Source organism: Candidozyma haemuli (assembly GCF_002926055.2).
Source record: "Candidozyma haemuli strain B11899 chromosome Unknown H_2014730914, whole genome shotgun sequence".
NCBI lineage: Eukaryota > Fungi > Ascomycota > Pichiomycetes > Serinales > Metschnikowiaceae > Candidozyma > Candidozyma haemuli.
The window spans coordinates 333,036-358,188 of record NW_020289907.1 but is presented as its reverse complement, the minus strand read 5'-3'; the positions used below and the strand labels follow the sequence as shown (position 1 = coordinate 358,188).

At 46.5% G+C, this 25,153-nt stretch overlaps 10 protein-coding genes and 1 non-coding gene across 11 annotated transcripts; 5 read left to right on the top strand and 6 right to left on the bottom strand. All coding sequences in view use genetic code 12, as the record gives it.

The window, feature by feature from the left end:
• Window positions 1-427: 427 nt before the first annotated feature.
• CXQ85_004701 (uncharacterized protein) lies at window positions 428-1,048 on the top strand (the record flags this gene model as incomplete). The annotated part of the gene is made up of 1 exon (XM_025488310.1): window positions 428-1,048. The coding sequence occupies one exon, from the start codon at window positions 428-430 to the stop codon at window positions 1,046-1,048; it is 621 nt and encodes a 206-aa protein (XP_025342972.1).
• A 104-nt stretch (window positions 1,049-1,152) lies between these two features.
• Window positions 1,153-1,551, bottom strand: HTA3 (histone H2AZ; the record flags this gene model as incomplete). Its single annotated transcript, XM_025488309.1, has 1 exon — window positions 1,153-1,551. One exon carries the CDS (start codon window positions 1,549-1,551, stop codon window positions 1,153-1,155), a length of 399 nt encoding a protein of 132 aa, XP_025342971.1.
• Window positions 1,552-1,919: 368 nt separating this feature from the next.
• NPR2 (nitrogen permease regulating protein) lies at window positions 1,920-3,772 on the bottom strand (the record flags this gene model as incomplete). The annotated part of the gene is made up of 2 exons (XM_025488308.1): window positions 1,920-2,122; window positions 2,161-3,772. 2 exons carry the CDS (start codon window positions 3,770-3,772, stop codon window positions 1,920-1,922), a joined length of 1,815 nt encoding a protein of 604 aa, XP_025342970.1.
• A 533-nt stretch (window positions 3,773-4,305) lies between these two features.
• CXQ85_004698 lies at window positions 4,306-4,377 on the bottom strand. The gene has a single exon. It is a non-coding gene; the product is annotated as a tRNA-Asp (tRNA).
• Window positions 4,378-6,400: 2,023 nt separating this feature from the next.
• On the top strand, window positions 6,401-9,088 carry CXQ85_004697 (uncharacterized protein; the record flags this gene model as incomplete). Its single annotated transcript, XM_025488307.1, has 1 exon — window positions 6,401-9,088. The coding sequence occupies one exon, from the start codon at window positions 6,401-6,403 to the stop codon at window positions 9,086-9,088; it is 2,688 nt and encodes an 895-aa protein (XP_025342969.1).
• Window positions 9,089-9,550: 462 nt separating this feature from the next.
• Window positions 9,551-11,263, top strand: HSP60 (chaperone ATPase; the record flags this gene model as incomplete). The annotated part of the gene is made up of 1 exon (XM_025488306.1): window positions 9,551-11,263. One exon carries the CDS (start codon window positions 9,551-9,553, stop codon window positions 11,261-11,263), a length of 1,713 nt encoding a protein of 570 aa, XP_025342968.1.
• A 488-nt stretch (window positions 11,264-11,751) lies between these two features.
• Window positions 11,752-14,805, top strand: RRN11 (Rrn11p; the record flags this gene model as incomplete). The annotated part of the gene is made up of 1 exon (XM_025488305.1): window positions 11,752-14,805. The coding sequence occupies one exon, from the start codon at window positions 11,752-11,754 to the stop codon at window positions 14,803-14,805; it is 3,054 nt and encodes a 1,017-aa protein (XP_025342967.1).
• A 118-nt stretch (window positions 14,806-14,923) lies between these two features.
• CXQ85_004694 (E3 ubiquitin-protein ligase) lies at window positions 14,924-16,492 on the bottom strand (the record flags this gene model as incomplete). Its single annotated transcript, XM_025488304.1, has 1 exon — window positions 14,924-16,492. The coding sequence occupies one exon, from the start codon at window positions 16,490-16,492 to the stop codon at window positions 14,924-14,926; it is 1,569 nt and encodes a 522-aa protein (XP_025342966.1).
• A 190-nt stretch (window positions 16,493-16,682) lies between these two features.
• On the bottom strand, window positions 16,683-19,217 carry KIP1 (Kip1p; the record flags this gene model as incomplete). The annotated part of the gene is made up of 1 exon (XM_025488303.1): window positions 16,683-19,217. One exon carries the CDS (start codon window positions 19,215-19,217, stop codon window positions 16,683-16,685), a length of 2,535 nt encoding a protein of 844 aa, XP_025342965.1.
• A 1,080-nt stretch (window positions 19,218-20,297) lies between these two features.
• CXQ85_004692 (uncharacterized protein) lies at window positions 20,298-20,660 on the bottom strand (the record flags this gene model as incomplete). Its single annotated transcript, XM_025488302.1, has 1 exon — window positions 20,298-20,660. One exon carries the CDS (start codon window positions 20,658-20,660, stop codon window positions 20,298-20,300), a length of 363 nt encoding a protein of 120 aa, XP_025342964.1.
• Window positions 20,661-20,955: 295 nt separating this feature from the next.
• Window positions 20,956-21,671, top strand: CXQ85_004691 (Rab family GTPase; the record flags this gene model as incomplete). The annotated part of the gene is made up of 3 exons (XM_025488301.1): window positions 20,956-21,013; window positions 21,064-21,575; window positions 21,624-21,671. The coding sequence occupies 3 exons, from the start codon at window positions 20,956-20,958 to the stop codon at window positions 21,669-21,671; spliced, it is 618 nt and encodes a 205-aa protein (XP_025342963.1).
• Window positions 21,672-25,153: the final 3,482 nt, after the last annotated feature.

The window sequence follows — 25,153 nt, the reverse complement described above, 5'->3', positions numbered from 1 at the left end:
GTAGCGTTAGACAATAGAACAGCTTTTCTGACCGTTAGCCTCAGGCCCATCAACGTTAGGTTGCGCAGTAAGTAAAGACCTAACAATCAAGCTTACAGTTCATATCAACCACCTCTTACTAGTCCAAGAAAGAAGAAAAATGAAGCAAGACTTTGTATTGGATCACCTTCTCTTATTCATTTTTCTTCCTTTTTTTTTTTTCTTTTCCTTACATTTCATACATTTGCTATTCAACCTCCATTAACTCATCTGCTTCACACAAATGGCTGCGAAAAGCTGTCTTCCTGCAAAAGTACCATAACAATATAAACCATACCTACCAAATAAATCCCAAATCACCAAAAATGCCAGAATTAACCAATAAAATTGAATTCCACGCCCCTCAATAACCCCCACATTGTCGCTCCTGCCTCTCCGAATTCACCCAATGACGGAACCTGTCACTGCCTTATCGCTCGCCACTGGCCTGTACCCAAAGCACATTTCCACATCACATCAACTACAACATACTTCTAATTGCATGAGCGGAATAGCTCTCAAGGTCACATCGCTCCTTGTGAGAACAGTGGCAAAGCCGATCGCCAATGGGCTTAAGGCCCAGGCTAAGAACCATGAAGGGTTCAGAAGAGCGTGTATTCGAATCGCCCAGTCAGTGCATGCTACAGACGTCAGGTTGAGGATGAAGCTTCTAGGGGAGAATAAGATCAAGGTTCGCCCGTTGAACGATACCAAGGCTATTGATAGCGGGGCGAATTTTCTTTCAGAGACGTTTATTTTCTCGGTGGCGGGTCTGCTTATCTTCTACGAGTCATACCGGTCTCGAAAGAAACTGGCGACAGAGAAACGAAACGTGAAAAACGATATTAATGAGCTTCAGGACGATATTGAAGAGGTTAAGAGCTTGCTTAAGTTGCTCTCCAAAGAGATTGATCATCTACAAGAAGCCACCCGCCAGGCAGCCGACGAGACCGCCAAACGGTTGCTGGCACCAGCAACATCTCAACCAGCTACGCCAGTGGCAGCACCTCCAGCATCTTCTCCAGCATAGAACTTGTACATATCACAAAAAATTAGATTCACAATTAATATACATTCATATATTGTACAGATGAGAGCATTTCACGTTATTCCAGATAATCCGGGACGAGACGTTTATTTGCCCTTCTTCTTCTCCACCTTCAACAACAAGGCCTTGTTGATGTGTGGCAACACACCACCGTAGGCAATAGTAGCCTTAATCAAGTTATCCAACTCTTCATCACCTCTAATAGCCAACTGCAAGTGTCTTGGCGTAATTCTCTTGACCTTCAAGTCCTTAGCGGCATTTCCGGCCAATTCTAAAACCTCAGCGGTCAAGTACTCCAACACAGCAGTCAAGTAAATAGCAGACTTGGAACCGATTCTAATCTTGTTCTGGGCATTTCTCTTCAAGTATCTCTTGATTCTTCCAACTGGGAATTGCAACCCAGCTCTGGCAGAGTGGGAGCTCGTCACTTTGCTGCTCTCAGCAGACTTGCCCTTGCCTCCATGGACTTTTCCTTTTCCAGACATTGGGACAATTTATGGATATGTGATGTAAGAAGAAAGTAGTAACAAGCGAGAGATTGTTTACTTTTTGCTCGCTATCATAACATAAGGCGCGCGATTGTGGAGCAGGGTTACCCGGCCGCGATATCCATAATAAAGGGATGATCATACAACCAACACTTGTGGAATGATAAATTTGGTTTAAGTTTTGTCGGAATTGGCTGGAATGGTGTTGGTGACGTGTAAATTATGTGTTTGGGATTGTTCGGAGCCCTGGGATGCTTCCCCAGTCGTATGGAACTGATGTTCCTTTTGGCTGCGAAAACTCTGGAAAGTATCTGTTTGTTATATCCAGCATAACAAGAAGCTTAAAAATTCACGGTCATGGAAAACTAGGAGTTGATCGCAAAATGTGCTCCAAGGTTATCTAGAAGCTTCTCAATTTCACTCCTGGGCTTTTGTAGTTCCGTGCAAATGGAATCCATATGTTGGACGCCCTTGACAAGCTTTATGAGCTTCATGAGCTCTTCTTTATCATCATCAGCGTCTTCTTCATCAGATGAGCCCGATTCGGTGGTTCCGGAACGACGATGGACTCTGGATGAACCCGCATGTATCGATTCGTCTTCTGACTCAGAATCGCTTTCAAAACTTCCAGGTCTGTGGAAAGCGTATCGTCGCTATGGCTGAAACGTTCAATATGGTAATGAAAACTGACTGTCCGGCTCTTTCTCCCTGTTTTGAGATTACTTTCGTTAACAGAATTCCTGAGGAGTCCCAGCTCTTGATCTCTTGAACTTGCGTGAGACATGGCTCTATTCTTCTCTGCCCTTCTGAGCTTGATCTCATGACTTCTCACCAACTCGTCGAGTGGGTCTTGGTTGGAGCGTTCGTTTTCGAAAAACTTTGTCACCGAATGTAGAATCGTGTACAGATGCAGACGGTAGATTATGCCCCGTACAACACCGAAGTTGATAAATCTGCGGATGTCAATGCTCTGAAGTGCCTTTTGATGCTGAATGTACCATTCCTTGATTGTCTGACCTTGGTTTAACAGTCTGTAAAGATAAAATAAAGTAGCTTTTGATGGCACATAGATTGGTTGTGTCAGCTTTTGTTGTAGTCTGCCTTTAGGGCCTCTGAAGTATGTGTTTGGAGAAGCCGAAGCTGGCTGGGAGCTCAGAGGCTCCATGCGACTGGAAGTGCCCAATTGATCGCCTTCTGAGTATTTGGGAGTGCTTGGCGTTGCTGGAGTGGCAGGTGTTGCTGATATCAGCGGAGTAGCTACCGCCAGATCATCCGAGGCTGGCGCTTTGATAACATATGCCTGGCACTCCTCAGCCATACCGTGAGCAGTAAGGAAATTGCCAATGCTATTCGTTGGAGCATAAATATTATTGAACTGGAAAATGTCCACTATAGTGAGACATCTGTAATGCATCAAGTGCTGGATACACTGTTTCGTTAGAAGGTAGTCAGCATCGGCCTTTTCTGAAATGCGCTTCACTGAATTGAGTCCATTGATAAAAGGCAATATCTTGACCATGGTGGGATCCCAATTGACATCAATTAACGAATGTAGCCTGACTGTCATGAGCGGGACCTGGAAAGCCTTGATATTCACAGGAGGTGGAAGCACAGGGAAAAGCTTGATATCCACACTATTGGAAGTATCAATAGGAATACAGCATTCCGAGTAGTTATTAAGGTCCTGGTAGATCTGATGTATAAGCGACTCAATCGACAGAAGCGTGAACTTCCTGACTTTGCCTTGACCTGGGGTAAACTGAGCCCTCTTCTCTGTCTTTGGAGCAGCCTTATCACTAAAGAACATCATATTCTTATCCAACTTACTCAACAAGAAAGACTGTTCCTCCAATGCCCTAAACATACGGCCCATTCGCTGGATCGCCAGTTCATACGGCGTAGTATCTGAGTTATATGGAAACACGAAACAGAAGTTGAAGTTGAACGAGTTTCTCGAGTATCTGCTGCCCTCAATGTTAACCGGGTATCCCAAAACACGAAGGTTTTCAATCTTAAACGATATAAGCTTATTGCATAGCTGTGGTTTGGGAATGATATAGTTCTTGACCGTATCGAAGTTAAACAAAGACGTCCCAGAAGTATCACCAGCCAGGGCTATAGCCCTCTCTGGAACCTGGTGAACAATCTTCGTACCCTCGGTAGGATGGAAGACAGCATAGAAGATGGCCAATATCGGCACGAAGCCGTCGCTGTCCATGGGTTGTTCTTACTGGAGTAGGTGAGATGGGTTCGCGCTTAGTTAAGGTTTGGAGAGGTGGAGGTGGTGGTGATAGACCAAGAGGTTGGCGCTTTGGAGGGGGAATATTGAAGGGAGGGAATTTTATCTTTTAATGTACCTGGTAACGGAATAACAGGATTTTTGACGGAATTTGGGTGGTTTATTGGGGGATCTATAGAAGGTGGAGGGACATGGAAATGCGTATAGATATGGCCAGGCCAGTAAGGGACAGAACAGGGTTGCCACACTGTCACCACTTGCAAGGAGTTGAAAAGAATTTCGATTTAAATTATGAGTCTAGGGATTTGTCATGTAAGTCACTTTTCTTATTACTATCTTTTAGACTTATTGGCGAAGTAGTGGTCTGGTGAAACTGGGCTTGGGCATTTCGCAGCCATTTCCTAGTAAAGCCTTAAACAGAATAAAACCTACCAATACACAAGCTAGACTTCGTCAATTTTCCTTCTTTTCATCAGCTAAGTCTATAGGGAGACCAAAAAGAGTAAAAAATACTCCGAGACGGGGAATTGAACCCCGGTCTACCACGCGACAAGCGGTAATTCTAGCCACTAAACTATCTCGGATTGATGAGGAAAACAGTGGTATAGGGCTGCTAAGTTGTACATAGAAAAACGCCCAAAATTGCCTCCAGAGGATCAGAATTGGTGGAATATGTATTCATAAAATGCAGTAATCGGTCTGGAGTGGTTTCGGGGCTCCTGGGGCCCTGGATAATGAGTTATAGGCTTCAGAAGGTCATTTTCAGTTCCTTACTGGCTTTCAATTTCGAATTATTGCCTTTTGGAAGATCCAGGGAATGAAAGTAAATCCCAAAAAAGTATTTGAACATTCAGACCTTCTTCGTTAGGCAAATGAAAAAAGCATTGATGGTATCTGCTTAAGAAGAATAGGAAACCACCAAGTACCAATGACTTAACGAATACCTGGTTAATATGTTTCACATGAATAGTACAGAAACCAGCTTCGAGGCCAGCAACAAAACAGTTCTTTGTCGTGGAAGATCCGACAAACAGAGCAAATCGACTAGACTAAACCTTATTTAAATGCCATTCGTGAAGCACCCCTACCTGAACAATCATCCACCTAAAAAGCTAAAAGCCAAAAGAAGACAGCAAGAAGCTAAGTAGAGAAGAGAAAAAAAAAAAAAAAAAAGACAAAAAGTTGCAAGGAGATAAGTCAGAAATCACAGTTGTTTTTGATACTTCAGTTCCTGGAAACCTGCTTTGCACTACCGCTCATCGTGTAACCCAACAAGGCTGACTAGCTCAGCCAATTTAGTTGCTGAAATAGCCGTAACTCCTATTCCCCAGACTCGTTTTGGCCTAGCCAGTAATACTCTGCAGCTGGGTAAGTGGAAAGTACGCAATAGCGCATTCTAATCTCCTAAACCAAAGCCACGGGTACGTAACCCAAAGAAGAGTAAAAAGACAAAAATCAGCCAAAGACCATAAAAGAAATCCACCACCAATCATAGAATACACAGCAAACAGGCGAAGCCAAAGATAATCCAGAGAAGGAATCTGAGACAAAGAAAACATCACCAGAACGACATTCATCCACAAAAAGCCCACAGAAGACTCGGAAATTAAGCTTCGCATAATGTGCCTGAATTGTCCAACAATGGCATCCTAAAGCAACCAGAAGCCTCGAAAGCGTTCCTCGTTCGACAAGGCTGGATCATATGAGACAAACAGACTCAGACAAACAGACAGTGCGGTGCATTGACAAGGCAACAATGGTGTGGGCCATCAAGTATACGAGTTTGCAGCCATTCTTGGCCCCAACCTACGAAACCTTAAATGTATTGAAGGACTACCAAGCAAACCCAAGCTATTTAAACTCACTCTATAGAAACCACCAATTAACATGGACCTCCTAAACCAACCCTCCCTGGCCAAATCCAGTGGTTTTTTCTCCAACCATTGCGCAAAGCCATAAGCAGGAAGGGTCCAGTTGCTATTAAACGCTCACAACGCCTGCTTCGAGACCGTCAGCCACTGCATGCTCCCCAGGGTTATTTTCTTAATTTTTTTTCGTCTGCTCCCGAATCGCTTCGCCAGGGTCAACGCAAAAACCCTGAAAGCCACGAAAAAAAAGCAAGAATTGTATGGTTTCCTGTGACTCTGTATGGGGCTCAGCGGCTCACTGTGCTTTTCCATCACTTGCAAGCCGCAGCCAGTGAAAACCCCTAGTTATCTCTGCAACCAGAGCAGCTACGGAAAATCTGAAAACACCACCGTTCTCAGAGCACCCACTTTTGGCACCAATCTTTCCTCAGATCTCTTCTACCACCACTGTATCCCTAAATTACTCTGTCCCTGCCTCGTGCGACATGCACTGGCGTCTGCCTTCTTTTCCCTCACTCACCTACACTCACACCCTCACAGAACCAGCCTTTTTAGCCCTGCGTGCTTTTCACCCTCTGTTCAGCGGCTTAGTGATCATCGCCATTGCAACACCTACATTTCTTTCCAGACGGGTTGTACGGCAAGAGGAAAACCGTGTGTTATTTATACTGAAAAAAAGAACTGCTGATTCGTTGACTCCACTTGGACTGTTCTTGACTTCCCCCTCACATCCCTCCCTATGTCATCCAAGAAGAACAGAAAGGTCTCGTGTGTCCACTGTCGAAAGCTCAAACGGAAGTGTGACGGGGAACTGCCGTGCTCCAACTGCCAGAAACGTAATATCGTGTGTGAGTACTCTCTGACAGACCGTCGTTCCCAGAGGTTTTCGCTTGTCTATATCAAGTCCTTGGAGACTAACGCTGAGATCTATGAAAACATCCTTAATGACTTGGTGCTGTTACGAGGCGACAAGGACGCTTTACTGGCGAAACTTGCTTCTATCGAGGCCACGTTCCCGCTTACAGGCACGCTGAAACCGTTGGAACAGGTGCTGGAGGAAATGGCCAGTATCCAGCTGAACGAGGCCAGTGCAGAGAACGAACGGGCCCATCTTGACGACGAAGAAAACTACTACGGGCCGGGCTCCATCTACCATTTTGGAGAATACACCACGCCTGAGCTGCTGAAGGACCTGCCCCTGGAACGGACGCTTACCAGCTTGGAGACTGTCCATACAAACTATAACTTTATCAAGAGCATCGTGGTCAATTTCTTTACTCACCAGTGGCCGCTGTCGAACTCGTATTATCTTGATAAAAATGCCATTCTCACTGATCTTCACAAGGGCAACATCTACGAAAGTACTTATCTTTCAGAGGAACTACTCTATGCGATTTGCGCTAACTCCGAATCGCTTTCCTACGAAGAGGCTGACGCATACAAGCTTCTAGCCTTGAGTAAAGTTTACCCTGCGGAAGTGAAACTGCTGATACCTTTGGCCCAGGCTTATATGCTTCTTGCTGCTCATGAGTTCTCTCTAGGGAAAGTCACCAGCGGCTGGCAGCTTTCGGGCTCTGCCATGAGAATGGGCTTTGATTTGGGCTTCCACCACCAGAGCGGCCCGGAAACGGACGCCAGGAAGAACAGGCTTCTTTTTGGGTTCATGCTTATTGATTCCTACATCTGTATGGCTGTGGGAAGACCAAATACCATCACTCAGAATAATGTATCCGTGATGCGCTTGCCGAACGAACACGACGCTGAATTCCATAACATTCGTGATGCTGTCCTGCTTTTGGAACTCACCAGACCCATGCACAAGGCCACTTACGAACCTATTCTGTTTAATAAGGACCCTCGTATCAACTACTTGTTGAAATTCAACAGATCCAAGATGTTCAATGTGAAGATTCTCAAGTGGAAGTCTGATCTAGATCCAGCTTCCCACTGGCTGTATGCCCTGCTCAAGGCGCTGGACGACTTGGCTTTCCAAAACCACAACCTCAAGTTCATATATTGGTACGTTTTGCTATTCATCAACAAACCTTTCTTGCACGTCCCACGCCAATACTCAGCGGGCTATATTATCGAGGAAATGTCCAAGGAAGTGTACCTTATAGTAAACCTGCGCCTTGAAAGAATGGAAATGGAAGCCAGGTCACAACAGCTATATCCAACCGACTCCTTTAAGTTTGTTCGCTATGACCAATCCGATCCTTACCACTGGGCAACATTGGATATCTGTATGATTACGCTATTGTCCCATGTTGTGGTAACCTTGATAATGGACCATCCAAATTGTTACATGTACATGGAGAAACACCTCAAGACATTTACGAGGTACTTGAATGGTGTCAGTGCCAGAAAGTATAAGTGCAAACACAGCGCAATGGAGCGTCTTCTTGAAAGATACAGAACATGGAGAGCTTCAAGAACAGACTTGCCTTCCACTAGACTGGCTCCTTCAGAAAGCGAACCATACGAAATGAAGCAACTCAAGGAATCCATTGATGCAGCTGAATCATCGCCATACTCGCTTCTGACAGGCTCTGAACACGCTGAAACGCCAGGTTCTGGTTACGGCGTCACTTCAGGAAGTGACAGTTTGCTGCCGTTTGACAAGAAGGTCGATGACAGAAAGGCTAATGAACCAAGGGCCTATGCTCCTGAACAGATGCCAGGCAACCAGAACATTAATCAAGGTCCAATGTATAATCAGCCACCCGCAGATGCCCATGGCCATTTGCCTCCTCCACATCAACAACAGCCACCACTCCAGATGTTGGAAAAAGTACAGTTCGACAATTCCCAAATCAAACCGCCTTACTATCACGGTCCACCGCCTCACGAATACGGACAATATCCTGTTCCACAACCACCACACGGGCCTCCATTCCACCACCAAGCTCCACCGCCTAATGGACCACCGCCCAACCAGCCGCCTTTCCCTCCCCCACAAATGGCTCATCCTATGATGTATGGCCAAATGCCTCCACAGCCACCTATGGCAGATATTCAAAGCACTCCACACAGCAACTACAGCGTACCTCAATCGAATCCACCAATGTCTCACGAACCATCGCTTGCAAGTGTTCCACTGTTCAGTGGCCAGGCGCCACCAACAGAAGATTCGTTCAGAACAGCTGAGACAAGTCAGATCGCAGAACCACAAGTGGATAATTATGCTGGCCCTTATGACGGAAGCATGCAACAGAATATTAATTTCTACGAGGCCATGACTCAGCCATTGCCTGACTCACAGGGCTACAATGAGTTCCAGGGAGGCCAGGCGCCTTCCAGTTCTGGTTCAGACGATGTTGGCCAGATGATGGATACGTTATTCAGAAACACAGGTGAAGAGTTTGAGGCGCCCACAGACCAGTTTAATTGGGATAAGCTTTTTGACGAAAAGTATGTTGTCGCTTAAGGTACTTGGTGAGACACTAAAGACGTTGGGATGTTCGGCATCTGAAAAATTCACTTTTCTTGCTGAAATTTGTATCAATGGATGCAGTGAACAGCTAATCTAGCCTTGCCGAACATTCCCTAACCTTCTTTTGACCGATTACAAGCGTTGTTGGGTAACATCAACAATCTCGGTTTTTGCACCCATTCCGACATGCGCCATCGGAGTCTTACCGTACCACTGCGGCACCAAGACTAATAAAAAAAAAAAATAATGAAACCGTTCACAGGACATTCAAACGGAAATAGTTAAACTACAAAAAACTCCTTTCCATTTCTCCTTTTCATTTCCTGTCTTCACCTTCTTTCCTCTTCTCTGTGGGTGTTGGGGTACATTGGTCTTGCACAGAATCTTCTCGAAAATTTTCTGCCTTCTCACTATATAAGCTACAAGTTTTTCCCCCAGATTCACCACATCAAGACCATGTTGAGATCCAGAATCCCCGCCACCAGAGCGTTCGTGCGCCACCTCTCGCACAAAGAATTGAAGTTCGGCGTTGAAGGTAGAGCCGCCTTGTTGAAGGGCGTCAACACCTTGGCTGACGCTGTTTCTGTCACCTTGGGCCCAAAGGGTAGAAACGTGCTCATTGAGCAGCAGTTTGGCTCTCCAAAGATCACCAAGGATGGTGTTACTGTTGCCAAGTCCATCACTTTGAAGGACAAGTTTGAGGACATGGGTGCCAAGTTGTTGCAGGAAGTTGCCTCCAAGACCAACGAGTCTGCTGGTGACGGTACCACTTCTGCCACTGTGTTGGGTAGATCCATCTTCACCGAGTCTGTTAAGAACGTGGCTGCTGGCTGCAACCCAATGGACTTGAGAAGAGGTACCCAGGCTGCTGTTGAGGCTGTTGTTGAGTTCTTGCAGCTGAACAAGAAGGAGATCACCACTTCTGAGGAGATTGCCCAGGTCGCTACCATTTCCGCCAACGGCGATGCCCACATTGGTAACTTGTTGGCCTCTGCCATGGAGAAGGTCGGTAAGGAGGGTGTTATCACCGTCAAGGAGGGTAAGACCTTGGAGGATGAGTTGGAGGTGACCGAAGGTATGAAGTTTGACCGTGGTTACATCTCTCCATACTTCATCACCAACGCCAAGAGCGGTAAGGTTGAGTTTGAGAACCCATTGATTCTCTTGTCTGAGAAGAAGCTTTCTTCCATTCAGGACATCTTGCCATCTCTTGAGTTGGCCAACCAGTCCAGAAGACCATTGTTGATCTTGGCTGAGGACATTGACGGCGAGGCTCTTGCCGCTTGTATCTTGAACAAGTTGAGAGGCCAGGTTCAGGTCTGTGCTGTCAAGGCCCCAGGTTTCGGTGACAACAGAAAGAACACTTTGGGTGACATTGCCATCCTTTCCGGTGGTACCGTCTTCACTGAGGAATTGGACCTCAAGCCTGAGAGCGCTACTGTTGAACAGTTGGGTTCTGCTGGCTCCATCACCATCACCAAGGAGGACACTGTTATCTTGAACGGTGAGGGTCTTAAGGAGAACATCCAGGCTAGATGTGAGCAGATCAGAAACTCTGTTGACGACTCTCAGACTTCCGAGTACGAGAAGGAGAAGTTGCAGGAGCGTTTGGCCAAGTTGTCCGGCGGTGTTGCCGTGGTCAAGGTTGGTGGTACCTCTGAGGTTGAGGTCGGTGAGAAGAAGGACAGATACGACGATGCCTTGAACGCCACCAGAGCTGCTGTTCAGGAAGGTATCTTGCCAGGTGGTGGTACTGCCTTGATCAAGGCCTCCAGAATCTTGGACGAGGTTAAGGAGAAGGCTGCCAACTTCGACCAGAAGTTGGGTGTTGAGATCATCAGATCTGCTATCCTCAAGCCAGCCAAGAGAATCATCGAGAACGCCGGTGAGGAGGGTGCTGTTATCGTTGGTAAGATCTACGATGAGCCAGAGTTCAACAAGGGTTACGACTCCTCCAAGGGTGAGTTCGTTGACATGATTGCCACTGGTATCATTGACCCATTCAAGGTTGTCAAGAACGGTTTGGTTGACGCTTCTGGTGTTGCCTCCTTGTTGGCCACTACCGAGTGTGCCATTGTCGATGCTCCTGAGCCAAAGGGCCCAGCTCCACCAGCCGGTGGTATGGGCGGCGGCATGGGTGGCATGGGTGGCATGCCAGGTATGTTCTAAACGAACCAATAGCCCGCTTGTAAATAGAGACTGTACAAAAAAATATGGGCGTAGACTTCTGACGCCGTTTACAACTAAGGTGTAGGTCCAGTATCAACGATCAGTAGTCGTTGAAATCAAAAAGTAACAAACAGACATTTCATTGTTTATGCTTCATTCCTGGTCTTTTAAAAAGAATTTTTTTTGTTTTTAAAAAAAAAACGAAAGTAATTCACTTTTCTAGGTTTTGGTGATTCTCTTGTTTACCATACTCTGCGAGACTCATTGTATGAGCCAGATCTAGCAGACCACCAACCATTCGACCCACCCAGCACTTTACAACCCCAAAATCCAATCCCACAAATCCCACCACCTTCGTCCCAAAAATCTATTTCCCCAAAAATCAGGGAAATCCTCCTCCTTTTATACCCCAACTCCCCTCCTTCCTCTCCCCATACTATCCAGATCGGTGCGACTCATCTCATCAACCTCCAAAACCAACATGGACCATGTTTGAAGACTTCGTACGCCACTCCAAATACAGACAAGTGGGGTTGAAACGGTCTCGGTTCGAGCACCTCGTGGACCTTCAGGTTCGCCAGAACCTTCTACGAGAGGTTGAACGGAAACGAGGCCGAGACATTGAGCCTAAGGCTAGGAAAGAGCTTCTACGGCGTGCTAGAGATATTATTAAGGATAGGCCTTTGCCTGAAGAGACATATGAGATTTGGCATTCTGGTGATGTTAAGGAAGAGCCAGAGAGGAAGAAAAGGAAGGGTGAAAAGGATTTGCATAAGTTTTCCACCTTGGTGGATGAGCTTGAACATGAGGCTCTGAGTATAGAGACGAGGTTGGCAGAGGAGGGTAATGGGGATGAACAGGAAAGTGACAGTGCATCGGAAAGTGATAGTCTGTCGGCTAGTTCTAGCGATGAGGAAGAAGAGACTGAGGTTGAGGAAGATACAGACCATCTAGATGCTGTTTATGCTGCTAGGAAGCTCAAGAAATGGGAAAACGACACCGATACGTCCAGGTCTTGGGCAAAGGATAGGTTTGTGCTTACGAAAGCAGGCTGGGAGTTCCCTGGTCTTCTTGAAGAGAGGAAATCTGTGGTGAAGAACCATATCTCCAATGTACTGAACTTGTTACACATCAACATGCTACGCCAGCGCTGGGAGCTCGCGTATAAGGCTTTTTGTATTCTTATTCGGTTTGACTATGTTGATATAAGGGCGATCTGGCCTTTGGGCGTCGAGATCTTGACGAGAAGGAGAGAGGACATGATTCACAATAAAACAGGCTCGAAGCTTGACTTCTTGAAGTGCAGGCAGTTCTTGGACTGGCTTGGGCTTGTTTATCCTGTTTTGCCAAATACAACGTTGACAGCTCACATGAGAGGTGGCCCAGTGTTCCGTTCTGGATCTAGGAGACACGCTCCAGCGTTCATTGCAGCTGGTCTTTGGGAGTTATTGATTGATAAAAGCTATACGAGACTTAGAGAGTCTCTTGAAGAGTTATTGCTTGTGCCTCCTTATTCTATTGATGGAAGCTTCTATTACATCCAAGCAGTATGTTGTCTCTGTGAGAACATCCATCTTGCTGATATGTTCGTTAAATTTGATTCTAACAACGGCTTTCCTACTGAGGCAGACATTGGCGATTTGGCTGACGATATGATGCTTATAGGCTCCAAAGAGGCCGTCCAGGCTCGTATATTGAGCAACATTTCAACGATTGAAGAGCTGGTTGCTTCATGTGAGTCACTAGGCTTCGAGTACCCTAAGAGCCACTTAGACGATCAAATGACTCGTATAAAGCTGTTCATGGAAGGTAAGATTTCTACATTGGCACCTGATGTCGCCAGCTTGGAAGCTAGACCCGAGAAGAAGGCTCTCTCCTTGTCCCATGGCGTTGTTCTGGAGGCTGCTGAAGGTCCACACACCATTCCTACTAAGTTCTTGGATAGATTCGTTATTCAAGAGAACGAAGCCAGAGTGTCCTGGGTATGGTACTGGTTTAAGAGAACTGACGGTTCTTCTGCTCGTTGTTTGAAGTGCGGTGAGAATGTAAAGCGGGAGCTTCAAAGCTCAACCAAATCGCTTATCAGACATTTGGCCAATCATAATATCAACAACCAGACTGAGGTAACTCGGCACTATTCTATCAGAACAGAACTGGATGGGGATCCAAGGAAGACCACCAAGAAACCAGTGCCTGAAAAGGCAGCAACGCCGGACACTTCAGACAATAGGGATTCAGATGATAGTCATTCAGACGTCGGTGATTCAGAGGATGATTCCATTGAAAGGGACAATAAGAGACCTTCCAAGTCCATCTATAAGGGAATTCCCTCTCCACCCATCACAGCAGGTGACACAAGTACTAAGGTTCTCAAAAATGGCGGTAAAACATTGCCAAAAACTGTTAAAAGGTCAATTCCGGAATCCTCATCTTCATCTTCATCGGACACCGAGGCTCCACCAGGTCCACCAGTACCTACTGACATTCCTGAACCTCAAGACGACGCAGTTGAGCTGGCTCCACCACTTAGTGCTCCAGCATCGCCTGTTGCAGACGACCCAGTCGATTCTTCCGAAGATAAAAGGAATGGTTTGGTCAAGAACGAATCAAGATCACCTTCTCCAGCTCCTATGCCTTTGGAGCCACAACCAGAGTCACCCACTCCTCCTTCTGCAGAGGCCTCGCCAGCTCCATCGGTTGGAGATAATGTGGCTCCAGAGGCAACAACTGAACATTCGGGCCTTACGCAATCAGCTATTGCTTTCAAGCAAGAGCTTGTGGACGAGCTCGAAAATGAACTCTCACAAGGTTATCGTATGGTTCTGTCTCCAGCACTGACGCATAATGGACCTGTTACTCCTCCTCCAGTGCCGTTCTCTCCGGAACCAGACTCTCCTGAGTCCCAGACATTCATGAGTGTCAAAAGAAAGCCCGTTCGTCGCCAGGTTAATTTCAGTCCAGAAAGTTCTTTTGCTGAGTCTCAAGGTGATTCTGATATGAGCCTTCGTTTCAGAGAGTATGCGGACCAGGCTGAAGCTGATCCATTCCGTGTGGATAGAAGCATGCTTGAGGATACTGAAGATGATATTACAAACGCTAGCAAGTCTGCTATCCAGCTTGAAGAGAATGGACCTCAAAGCCAGGAGTCCATCCCAGATACTCTTAGGTTTAAGGAAGAACTGGACGAACATGATCTGGTTGCAGAGCCGAGCGATAAAGACATGGAACCTGAAGAGCCTCAGAATTCCGTCAAGGACGAGGACCAAGAACTAGAGCCTCTTGCAAATGGAACACAAGAGTCACTGGAAGATCAACAACCTAATAATGAAATTCAACCGCTGGCGCCTTCCTTAGATTCTGACCATTTCGAAGATGCCCAAGAAGACTTTCAACGAGCTCCAGACGAAATGGAAGAAAGACAACCTCGGCCATCTAATTTCGACTCCAGTGACGAAGAAACCCAATACTACAGCTACCACGATTCTATTAATCCACAAACAAACGAACCACAGGAAATGGAGTTCGATTTTGAATCTGACTAGCATCAAAAAAATCATTGCATTACAATTTATAGACCTAATAATCCAATTGACATTAATCAATCGGCTCAAATACTCCACCATGATGTATTCTCAATATCCTATATCCAATTTACCTATGTTAATTATCGGGGCTGGCACGGTACAACGGTACATTCTCGTTGTCGTTTGCTGTGTGTTTTCTGGCTGTGATGGTACCAACAGAGTCAGGCGAGAGCCTGATTTCCCGAGAGCTGGAGTTACCGCTGCTTGAAATGGGAAAGGCTGCCCAATCCTGGGGTATAAAAGCGCCCTCTGGAACAGAATAGTCCGTAGGGTTGGGCGATCTAGCCAGCGTCGCTCCCATTGGAGGTAGATCCTGATTATCTGAACCTTGACCTTCTGGAGGGGCGGGAGTACCGGTCGCTGCAGCCTCCTCTGGGGTGATTCCAGCTCCTGGCTGGGCGGCTGCGGCAGCGGCTGCTGCTGTTTCGGCGGCGGTAGCGAAAACCGTGTTACGGCAAAGAGGACAGTTATCTGATCTCTCTAGCCAATCTTTAAGACATCCCATATGCAAAATGTGACCACAACGAAGCTTCTTTGGACGTCTTCTAGCACCCAAGACTTTCTTCTTCATCTCAAAGTATTCGTCCTCACACCACATATTATCACGGCAAATAATACAGAGGTTATCTCCCAGTTCCAAGTCCTCTTTCGTGGCATTAAGAAGCGCCTTGTCGAGTTTCTTCGATTGTTCCAAGAAACTCCGGAGCTTCTTGGATTTCGAGTACACCTGAAGCACCGACACTGCAATACCCTGAAGAAGCGTAATGGGAGGACTGACGTTACCGTGAACGTAGAGCAAGTACATGAAAGTACTGTAAAGAGCGCCCTTGGAAGCGGCCACGAAGATTTCGAAGCCCTGGGTATAAATTGGCTTGTTCTCCCACACTCTCTCTGAAACATCCTCATCGTCAGGGTCTTCCTCGTCGCTTAAGTCACCGATAACTTCATTTTCACCTTCCGAGGCATCCGCCGTCTGGTTATTTGGAATAGTATAGAACATAAGCTCGTAGACATTAAGCACGAGCTTGCCAAAGTAAGCAAATGCCTCCATTCCCAATACACCATAGTGAATGCCAAACAAAAGACTCCCCACCGATCCCGTGCCCTGGAACACATCGTAAGCCAAGAACTTAGCCAACACGAGGTCCGCCACTGTAAACAACTCCAAAAGGATCAGAGCTCTATAAGTTGCAAAATGGTAAAACACCTGCTTTGACGTCGAGATCTGGTGTGGGATCAGGTTAACCATCTTCATCTGGAAAGCGTCGAGCCGGTCGGTCAATATAATATGGAAGATCTTAAATAAAATAGTAAGGTTCATCCACACAATATTAAGTAGAAGGTTATTATCACTGAACATGATAATAAGCAAGTTGATCAAGTAGAACGGTAGCTCTTCCGAAATGTGTTCAATCTCGATGATCCGCAAGTCGTGGAAGATCATCTTGATGCCAATAAACCCACTCAATATGAAACAGCTCACCACGAAATTGAGGAGGATCAAGAGCCTGACGCTTTCCGTAAGTTCATACATGAGCGTAAGGTAATCCACCGAATTCATGGCCAGAACAGCCACAGAGGCGCCGAAAAGGCCAAAGCTGATGCCTCCATATGCTGCAATTGCTATGGTGCCTTTCAGAGGCATTGTGGCGGTTGTTTGTAGGGAGTAAACTGAAACAAGAGGGTGTTTTAGAACAAACACCTCACTCGCGATAATGCTAGAGTATGGTAAAAATGAGGGTTTGGCTCGCTCGCACAGGTTGGGGGGTCGTGCGCATATTAGGATTCCCCAGATTTTGGGTTTGGGGAAAAAGGAAGCTATATATGTGATAGAATTAAAGTTGGGGGATTCGTGACTTGTGGAGGGTTTGTTCGCCACGTAACGGCGAGAGATCGGTTTTTCTTCGTTTCGTGGACTCTGGGATCATGCTTTGTCCGTTGAGTACTCGCATAGGCAGTCTGACAGGCAGACGCAGAGGAGATCTGGAGGTTGGAGACGAAGCTGGTCTTTTCCACTGGGCTGGCGATCTTTGGAGCTCTGCTAGCGACAGATAGAACACTTTAAGGTTCTTCTCTGTGTGGCTAAGATCGCGAGAGATGTCCAGGTAGTTTTTGTCGATAGCACCTGAGACAGCTTGGGCTTTCTGGTTTGTAGCTCGTTCAATGGCATCAGCATGGCCGTGGCTCAAGTTTGTAACGTCTCCTAATACTCCGTCAACAACGTGTTTGGTTTCTCTCTGCATCTTGGTTAAGGCTCCGTGGACTTCCTTTGTAGCAACGTCCTTGAAAGAATTGAGACCAGAAGCTGCACTTTGAGTATTGCTCTCAATTGCTTGCAACGCTTCCGAATTATGCTCAACATACTCCTTGTGCTGCTTTGTAAGCTGCGTCCTCTCCGACTTCATGAACCCCAACGTACCTTCTCTTACCGCCTCATTGTTAGCCTCCGTGCTCGATTGCACGAATCCATCTAGCACCTGGCTCATCTGCTGCATGTATCTCTCCTTAAGAGCCTTGTAATTCTCCGCCATACGAGCTCTGTAGCTCTTGTCAAAGCTCTTGTAGTTGATAGAATCTTCTTGTAAATGGTTGGTGTCAATATACTCCGTGAACTGCTCGTTCTGGGTTCGGAGTTCTTGAATTTGACCAGACACATCTATCTCTTGACTAACGCTTTGGAGTAAGGAAAAGTCTAACTTTGCAAGAGCCAGCTCGAACGTCGACGTTTCTTTTTCAATCTTGGATGAAACATCCTTTAGCTTTGCTTCAAGAGTCTTTTTGAAAAGGCTGAGATGCGTTTGAACCACAGTTGGAATCTCTTTGACATTCAGCAGCACTTGCATCATGTCCTTGAGGTTTGTGATCATCTCGCTAACGTCCCTTATGATACTCAGAACACCTGTTCCAGTGACAGTCGATACACGTTCCTTCTGAGAGCTATACTTGTCCCTAAGAACCATGAACTCTTTTGTAGTTTTTTGAAGCTCGGCATTCTTTGCTGCAAGGTCCAGGCGGCTCTGCGAGCTTTGCGTAAGTACATTTTCGTTTTGAAGCTTGAGCTCATCAATCTCACTGTCTCTGGCCAGTAGTTTGGCGTTCAATCCAGATATATGGGTGTCCTTTTCCTTCAACTCTGTCATGAGTTCGGCAATGCGTCTTTCAAAGTCTTCGTAGTTCTGTACGCTTATCTTGATACTATTGTCCTTGCCCTTAGAAGCCAACAAATCTCTATTAAGGCGTGCTATCTCGGCCGACAAGTCTCGTATCTTTGTGCGCTTGAGAACAAGCTCGCTATCTGCGGTCGATTGAGGTATATTCTTGATGTTTTTCGCCTTGGAAGCATAATTAAGTGTCAGCATGGTTTCCATGACATTCAGTTTCGCCGGTGATATCGTGGCGATCAATGCAGTTTTGGTCTTACCGCCAATTGAGCCCTGGAGGAGACGGGTGAGTTTGGACTCTCTATAAGGTATATGTCTAGGCTCCCTTCCTTCGCTCAATGCACTTATGACTTTGCCCAAAGTAAGAAGACTCTGGTTAATCAGACCGGCTTCCTTGGCACCAGTATCTGTGGCGCCCGATTTGATGATATCTTCTGATCCAGCGAGATCAACCAAATTCATCTTGGACAGTCTGACGACTTCCTGACCAGAAGGAGACATCACTGTTTTGAGCATGGTTATGGTAAAGATCGTATGCGAACGTGAAGACCGAGAATTGAGTTTGGTGGAGCCCATTTTACGTTTTCCCAAGCATTTCTGGAGCATCTCGAAGCCCAGCTTGGCATCCACCACATCTAGCTCGTACAAATTCTGGATCATAGTACCTCTTCCGTCTCTCGATCCATCTCCTAGTAGTCTCAATTTTGGCTTCTTCGAGTTCAATTCAAGTTCATCATTAATCAAATCATGGAGGTCTTCTTTGTACAATTCCACACACGAAAGCTTCACGCAAATGTCATCCTTAGCCACCTGAAAAATCTCCTGCAAAACTCGAGGCACTATACCAGCATGCTCTCCCACAAGGTCTCCAAGCATCGTATACGTTTTTCCAGACCCAGTCAGGCCATAAGCCAATATGGTAACATTCATGCCAGCCATGAAATCTCGAAGCAATGGCCTTGCAATATTTTTGTATATGAGTTCCTGGTCGGCATTGGCTCCATAAACCTGATCTAGCGTAAAAACCTTGCCCAGACTATCATTGGTCTGGTTCAGTATGGACGTGTTTGGAGCTGCATTGACACTAACATAAGGTTCGTCAGTGGAACAAAAGTCGTCTGGAACCGTCACCACTATGGGCGACTGGGAGGCAACCTCGGCCTGTGTTCTTCTTCTTACACGGGCACTAACCTGGATTTTATCTGACATATAATACAAAAGAACGTGAAAGAGTGGAGTGTGAATTCTTGTTTGTATGTTTATGTTTACTATGGAGCAGTGTATGCAGGCCAGATGGATTTGTTGCGTATATCTGCTAAATAGTGTCTTGTGGATCCAGAGCGTGGTATATGCCGGTATGGACGTTGGTAGAGGGACAGTTATGAGTATAAATACGAGGCAGTTTTCCCTGTTTTTTGGACGAAAAGTGGGTTTTTGGGGAAGGAGGGTTGAGGTTTGTTTAGGTTTTGGTGCTTTTTAGATTTGGCTGGAAATTGACGGCGGGATCACGGTTTGTGCTTCTCGCGTCTTGAGGTAGAGAAGAGTCTATGGGAAATACTGAAGGTGTCAGATTAACAATATTTCTGGTTGATTGAATAGCTTTTCGTTTAATAAAATCTTTTGAAGCCTCTTGAAATTCAGATATCATAAGAAATTGGAATGATGGGGTACATTTGCCTAGCTGACCGTTACATGGATGATGAATACTACGAAAGATGGTAGACAAAAAAAGTGATTTCCACAAGCCTAAACAAGTGGAAAACAAAATTCCGATAGCTTACTTAATTTTTTAAGTTGCGTTGATTTGGATAGTTTTGGTTGAACTGCTTTTGACATAATGCAGATATCTTGGGGGTGGTAAGTTGGCTATCAAAGCGTGTCTTAATCACCCATTCTAGTCCATCGAACGTGAATAATTTTTTATGGAGCAACTGGTGACATACCCTGAGCTTCGTTTTGGATGTGACCAATGTTTACTTTCCAATAATCCCCTGGAAGCTCCATCCTCTAGCCCTGGAAGAGCAGTTAAAAGTGGAATAAGAGTCATGGCAGAGGTATCTACCTGGCCATAGAAAGAAGATGCTATGGCACCTAAAAGCCCCCTCGATATCCTGAGTAGCTTTCATTCCCATTAGACCAAATATCAATCACTTTCGCTGCCTACGCCACATTCACACTAACCTTCCAACCACTCTTCCACATCTCCACCTCCTTATCCATCCCATACCTACAACTCCACATACAATACTTGACTCCTAAGAGCCTCGTTTATTTACAAATGCAAGTTCCCTAATCAAAGAAATCATCGTCGTCGTCGTCCTCAGCGCGTTTCCTATCAAACACAATCTGCGTAGACAGAGCCTTCTTCTCGTCTCTCGAAAGCGAATCCAAAATCTCCACGATATCCTGTTCGCCCAACTTTCTTCTGATCGATCCCATCGAGATCATCTTCACCAAGTACTGCTCCACAGCATCTGCTCTGTCTGGACGTACAATTCTCACACGAGATAAACGTTCTCTGGCAGAAGGCTCAAGAACCTGCGAAAGCACGGAAATCTTTTCATCCTGGCCTGATGAGGATTGCTGGCCAGAGTTTTTCTGGAGCTCAGCGAGTCTGGCTTCTCTTATAGCGTTGAGTTCAGCTTCATCCATAGTTAAAGAATGGAGTAGGTACCAGCTTCTCGGCGCTGTATGTAGTCCAGAGAAGATATCACCAAGGGACGTACAGAAGGGGAAGGAAGAAGAAAGTAATTGAGGGAAAAAGGAAGGTACTTCAGATTTCACTGATTAAGAAAAAGAAGTAAAATATTTCCAGATTCTGGCCTGGAAGTGGCCTTTTGTTGACATCTATCATTCGTCCTCCACGTACACCCGTGCACCATCAAGACACATCAAGCTCACCACTTGGATTTCAGTGAGCAAACCAACCAAGAGTTAAAGGTCCATAATGAGCGACAGGGGCATTCTAAGAAAGTATAAGATCGTCTTCTTGGGCGACCAAAGCGGTATGTATCTGTGGAATTTCCAGCTTCCCACGCATCTTCTAACCTTCAAGTCGGTAAGACCTCGTTAATCACAAGATTCATGTATGACACCTTCGATGAGCAGTATGCTGCCACTATTGGAATTGATTTCCTCCTGAAAACCATGTATTTGGAAGACAACAAGACTGTGCGTTTGCAATTATGGGATACGGCGGGCCAGGAGCGTTTCAGATCGTTGATTCCTTCGTACATTCGTGATTCCCACGTTGCAGTTGTGTGTTACGACATAACCAGCCAAAAGTCGTTCAGCAGCTTGGAAAAGTGGGTTAACGACGTTAGAATGGAAAGAGGCGACGATGTGATTGTGGTGATTGTGGGCACCAAGTCTGATTTGAGCTCCAAAAGACAGGTGAGTGTGGAAACAGCAGAGGAGTTCTGCAAGCTGATTGGCGCCAAGTTTATGATTGAAACGTCGACCAAGGCCAACCATAATGTGAAGCTATTATTCAGGAAGATCGCCTCGTGTTTGCCTGAATTCAGTGAAAGTGGCGAACAACAGCAACAGCAGGCAGAGACTGTCGATGTTAGTATCGACACCAGTGCTTCGCAGGGTTCCACGAGCTGTTGCTAGAGGAACGGGGGTTCCAAGAACTTGGACTCTTCGGGCGCTGCCCATTAGCATCTGTTGCAGTGTAAATTAGAAATGCATGTTACGTTAGAGTGAGACACACGAGTTGTAGATGACTGAGGTGGACAAAGAAGAGTGTGGGATGTTGCGATAGAGCTTAGAAAGCCGTTCTCTGAAGACTGAGAGCACATGTGGATAGCACTTCAAACAGATTTGTTACTAGGAATCCTTTGTGATGGTAATGACAGAACTGCTCCAAAGAACACTCAAAGACGTCTGGCAGATGTGCATTAGACAGCTGCAGCTGATGCAATATCCAAGGCTAGCTTTCTGCTGACTTAAGCTAGCAACACAGGGAAACGGAAGAAGAAGCACTGCGCTTGAAGGTCATGGCTATCCAGACACCAAATTAGACCGTGTAGCATCAACTACCGAAGTTTGTTTGCTCCAGAGACACCCTATAGCCTCCTCTATGATTAGCCAACGCCAGTATTAAGCTCTCGGTTAATCCAAGCCGGAGTAGGTGTATCCATACCGTTTATGGATCCCATGACGATCTCTCAATGGCAGCCTCTCTCCAATCCCCTTCCCGTTAAGTGAAACCGACCGGTCACTCCTTGTGACCTAGCTGCTTCGCCTTCTCCAGAACCTCCCTTTCTATCCCTTCTCCTTGACACAGCCGACTTCGTCTCGTCTTGTGAACGAGCAGCCCACGGGTTTCCACAGAAACGACCCAACTAACTCCATCCCAATTGACAGCAAGAAAAGAAACCCCACCGTCATGAGCTCGAGCAGTTAGAACAACGTCAAAATACGTCAAAACACGTCATCACGTCACAAACCCAACCTTATCGCTGGCCTGTCTCATCCATTCATTGTCTTATCACTCACGCACCAGCGTCTTATCGGATAAGCCATAGGCAGACTACAAACCACAGCAAACACTGGAAACCCGGAACACAAACCGTTTTCGAAGCATCTAAAGCGCAAAACATGTATGACGCAACCAACATTTAGTCAAAAAGAAAAGCATCCAGCAAGGGGTTGAGGGAATTTATGGCATGTAAATCTGATCGAGCGCAAGCTGTCAGATTGCATGTTTGACAGGTTTGACAGGGAGCGAGCGAAGCAGCGAAGCCCGCAGACGAGCAGCAAACAAACACACTTAGAAAAGGGAATGAAGAAAAAGCAGATGTCAATCGTTGAAGGGAATTTACGAGGCACCGTAAATCATACGAAATCTTACGAACGTGTCGATCTGGGCCAGGGTCCACGAGGGGAAACCCACACAGTCATTTCCACTCCAAGTTGGAATGTGTGACTTTCCGAGATCAGTACGAGACAGAAAGACAAGGAAAATAGACTTTTTCGTAGGCTTCGGCCGCCGCTGGGGCCGAGCAGGAGAGGCTTATGAGGGAGGGTTTTTCTGAGACTTGTTGCCGTTTTCTGGCGGTACAGTGCAGATTTGCGCCCCCGGCCAGCCAGGAACCTAGGCTGAGGCCTGGAAGGCTGAAGCCGGGGCTGGCACGGTGCAGATACTTCTGGCTGGCGCTGGGGCTCAAGCATGGACGCATGATGTTTGGAAGGGTGTGGCTTCAGTTGAGGTCAGGCTGGGAGGCAGACTAGGGAGGTTAGGGAGGTAGCCTAGGTAGCTTGGCAAGATACCAGCCTGCCAGCCTTACGGCATGGCAGTCTGGCGTGGCAGTCTGGTACGCCAAGGGAAAATCGGACCCAAAATCGAAAATCGCGCGGGATCCTTCCCCCAGGCCCTGTGCCATGGACCCTGTAGCACCGACCACATAACACTGAACCACAAAGACAAAGCGCAAGGCGACAAGTGAAACAAAACAGCAAACAAGAAACAACAGTAGATAAGAAGGTTCAGAGGGTTTGGTGAGTTGGGGTGGGTTGGTCAGTGGAAAGGTTCTTAGGGGGCCATCTGTCTAGGAATTGATGGAGTTGGTGGGTGGGCAAGAATAGCCTGGAGACCCTGGGACCGTCAGGCCCCCCGCAGGCTTCGATGAAGCTAACGCCATGTTTGCCGCCAGGCGAGAACCCGTGTCAGCGGCAGGGCTAAAAGGTGAATGCTGCAAAGAGAAGGGAAGGTAAGAAAAAAAATAAGACAACAAATGCATAGCAAGCGTGTTGCAACGCTTCTGTCCATTTGTGATGGTTTGTTATTGTTTGCTCGTTAAGGGTTACCGTTTGGCGTCGGGATAACCTTTAGAGTTTTATCCAATCTGAGTAGTTTCCTTGAAGAAAAAAAAACCCGTTTCTGACGCAACTTCGCAGCACATCGTAAAAGTGGGAAAGATTAAAAAAAAGGAAGCAAAAAAAAAAAAAAGTGCCATGAATGGAGGGGGGTATGTAATCGGCAGCGGCAGTAACAACCAGGCCAAGCACCGGACTTGTCAAATAAAAAAATGGAACAAAGGACGGTGGCCGCAGCGCCCAGCACAGAATGAGAAAAAAAAAAAAATAGCCAGAAAAAAGCCAGAAAAAAGCCAGGAAATGTGCTGAAAATAGGCTGAAAATAATGTAGAAGCGCCAGGAAAAATTCACCGCTGGCCTAGATAATATTCGCTCTTCAGGGGCACACAAAGTGGGAAAGTGGCAAGGTTCAGGATAAGTGTAGGAACCTGGCAATTTAACGGGATTCTTGGGAACCCAGGGGGATTTGGAAGTTAGTGTATGCTGTTTATTTTAGTTTTTTTTGTTGACTTCGTCAAAGACTTCAGGCCTGACGGCCCTCAGTCTTTGGCCTCAGTCTTTGTCTCTCGCCTAGCCAGAAACGGTAAACCGTAAACGTAAATCAACCTTTCGGTACGACAACGCCTACGCTACGCCCTACGCCCTACGCCTCAGGGCCACACTGTACGCTACGCCCCAACGCTTACACACTTGCAGTGCTTTGTTGCAAAAAAAAAATTTTTAAACCCGATTCATCCGTTTCTTTTTTTTTTCTTGTTCGTTCACTTCATGGCACTGAAGCACTGACCAGAAGCTACCCTTACAACGGTTTAGACTATGCCTTAAAAGCTATTCTTGTATTATTCTTGCCCTGCCGTGTGGCCTGTCTGTCTGTCTGCTTGGCCCTGGCCCTGGCCCTGGCCAGCCCATTCTTCTATCCCCACCGCCTCATCCCCCTTTTTTCGCCTCGGCCTTTAGTCCTTCCCCATACTCTATACTTAGACCCCTGCTTTCTATTCTTATCGTTAGCCGTCCTGCCCTGACAGGCTGTGCCCCTGGCATGCCCCAGCCCGATCTGGCCTTACAAGTACTAGAAGTATGGGTGTTCCCCCGCCAGGCTCGTTCCTCGTTCCTCGTCACTCCCCTGGTCGTCACTCACCTGGTCGTCCCCTGGTCCCCTGGGCGCGCCTGTCTAGTTTCAGGAACAACCAGCTGCCGATCAGGCACGCCGCCAGAGAAAAAAAATACGCCCACTCCAGGCACAAAAAATATCAGAAAAAGAAGATTCCCTAGCCACCCTCCACTACTCCATCAGCTACATCCATCCATCTTCTCCATCCCTC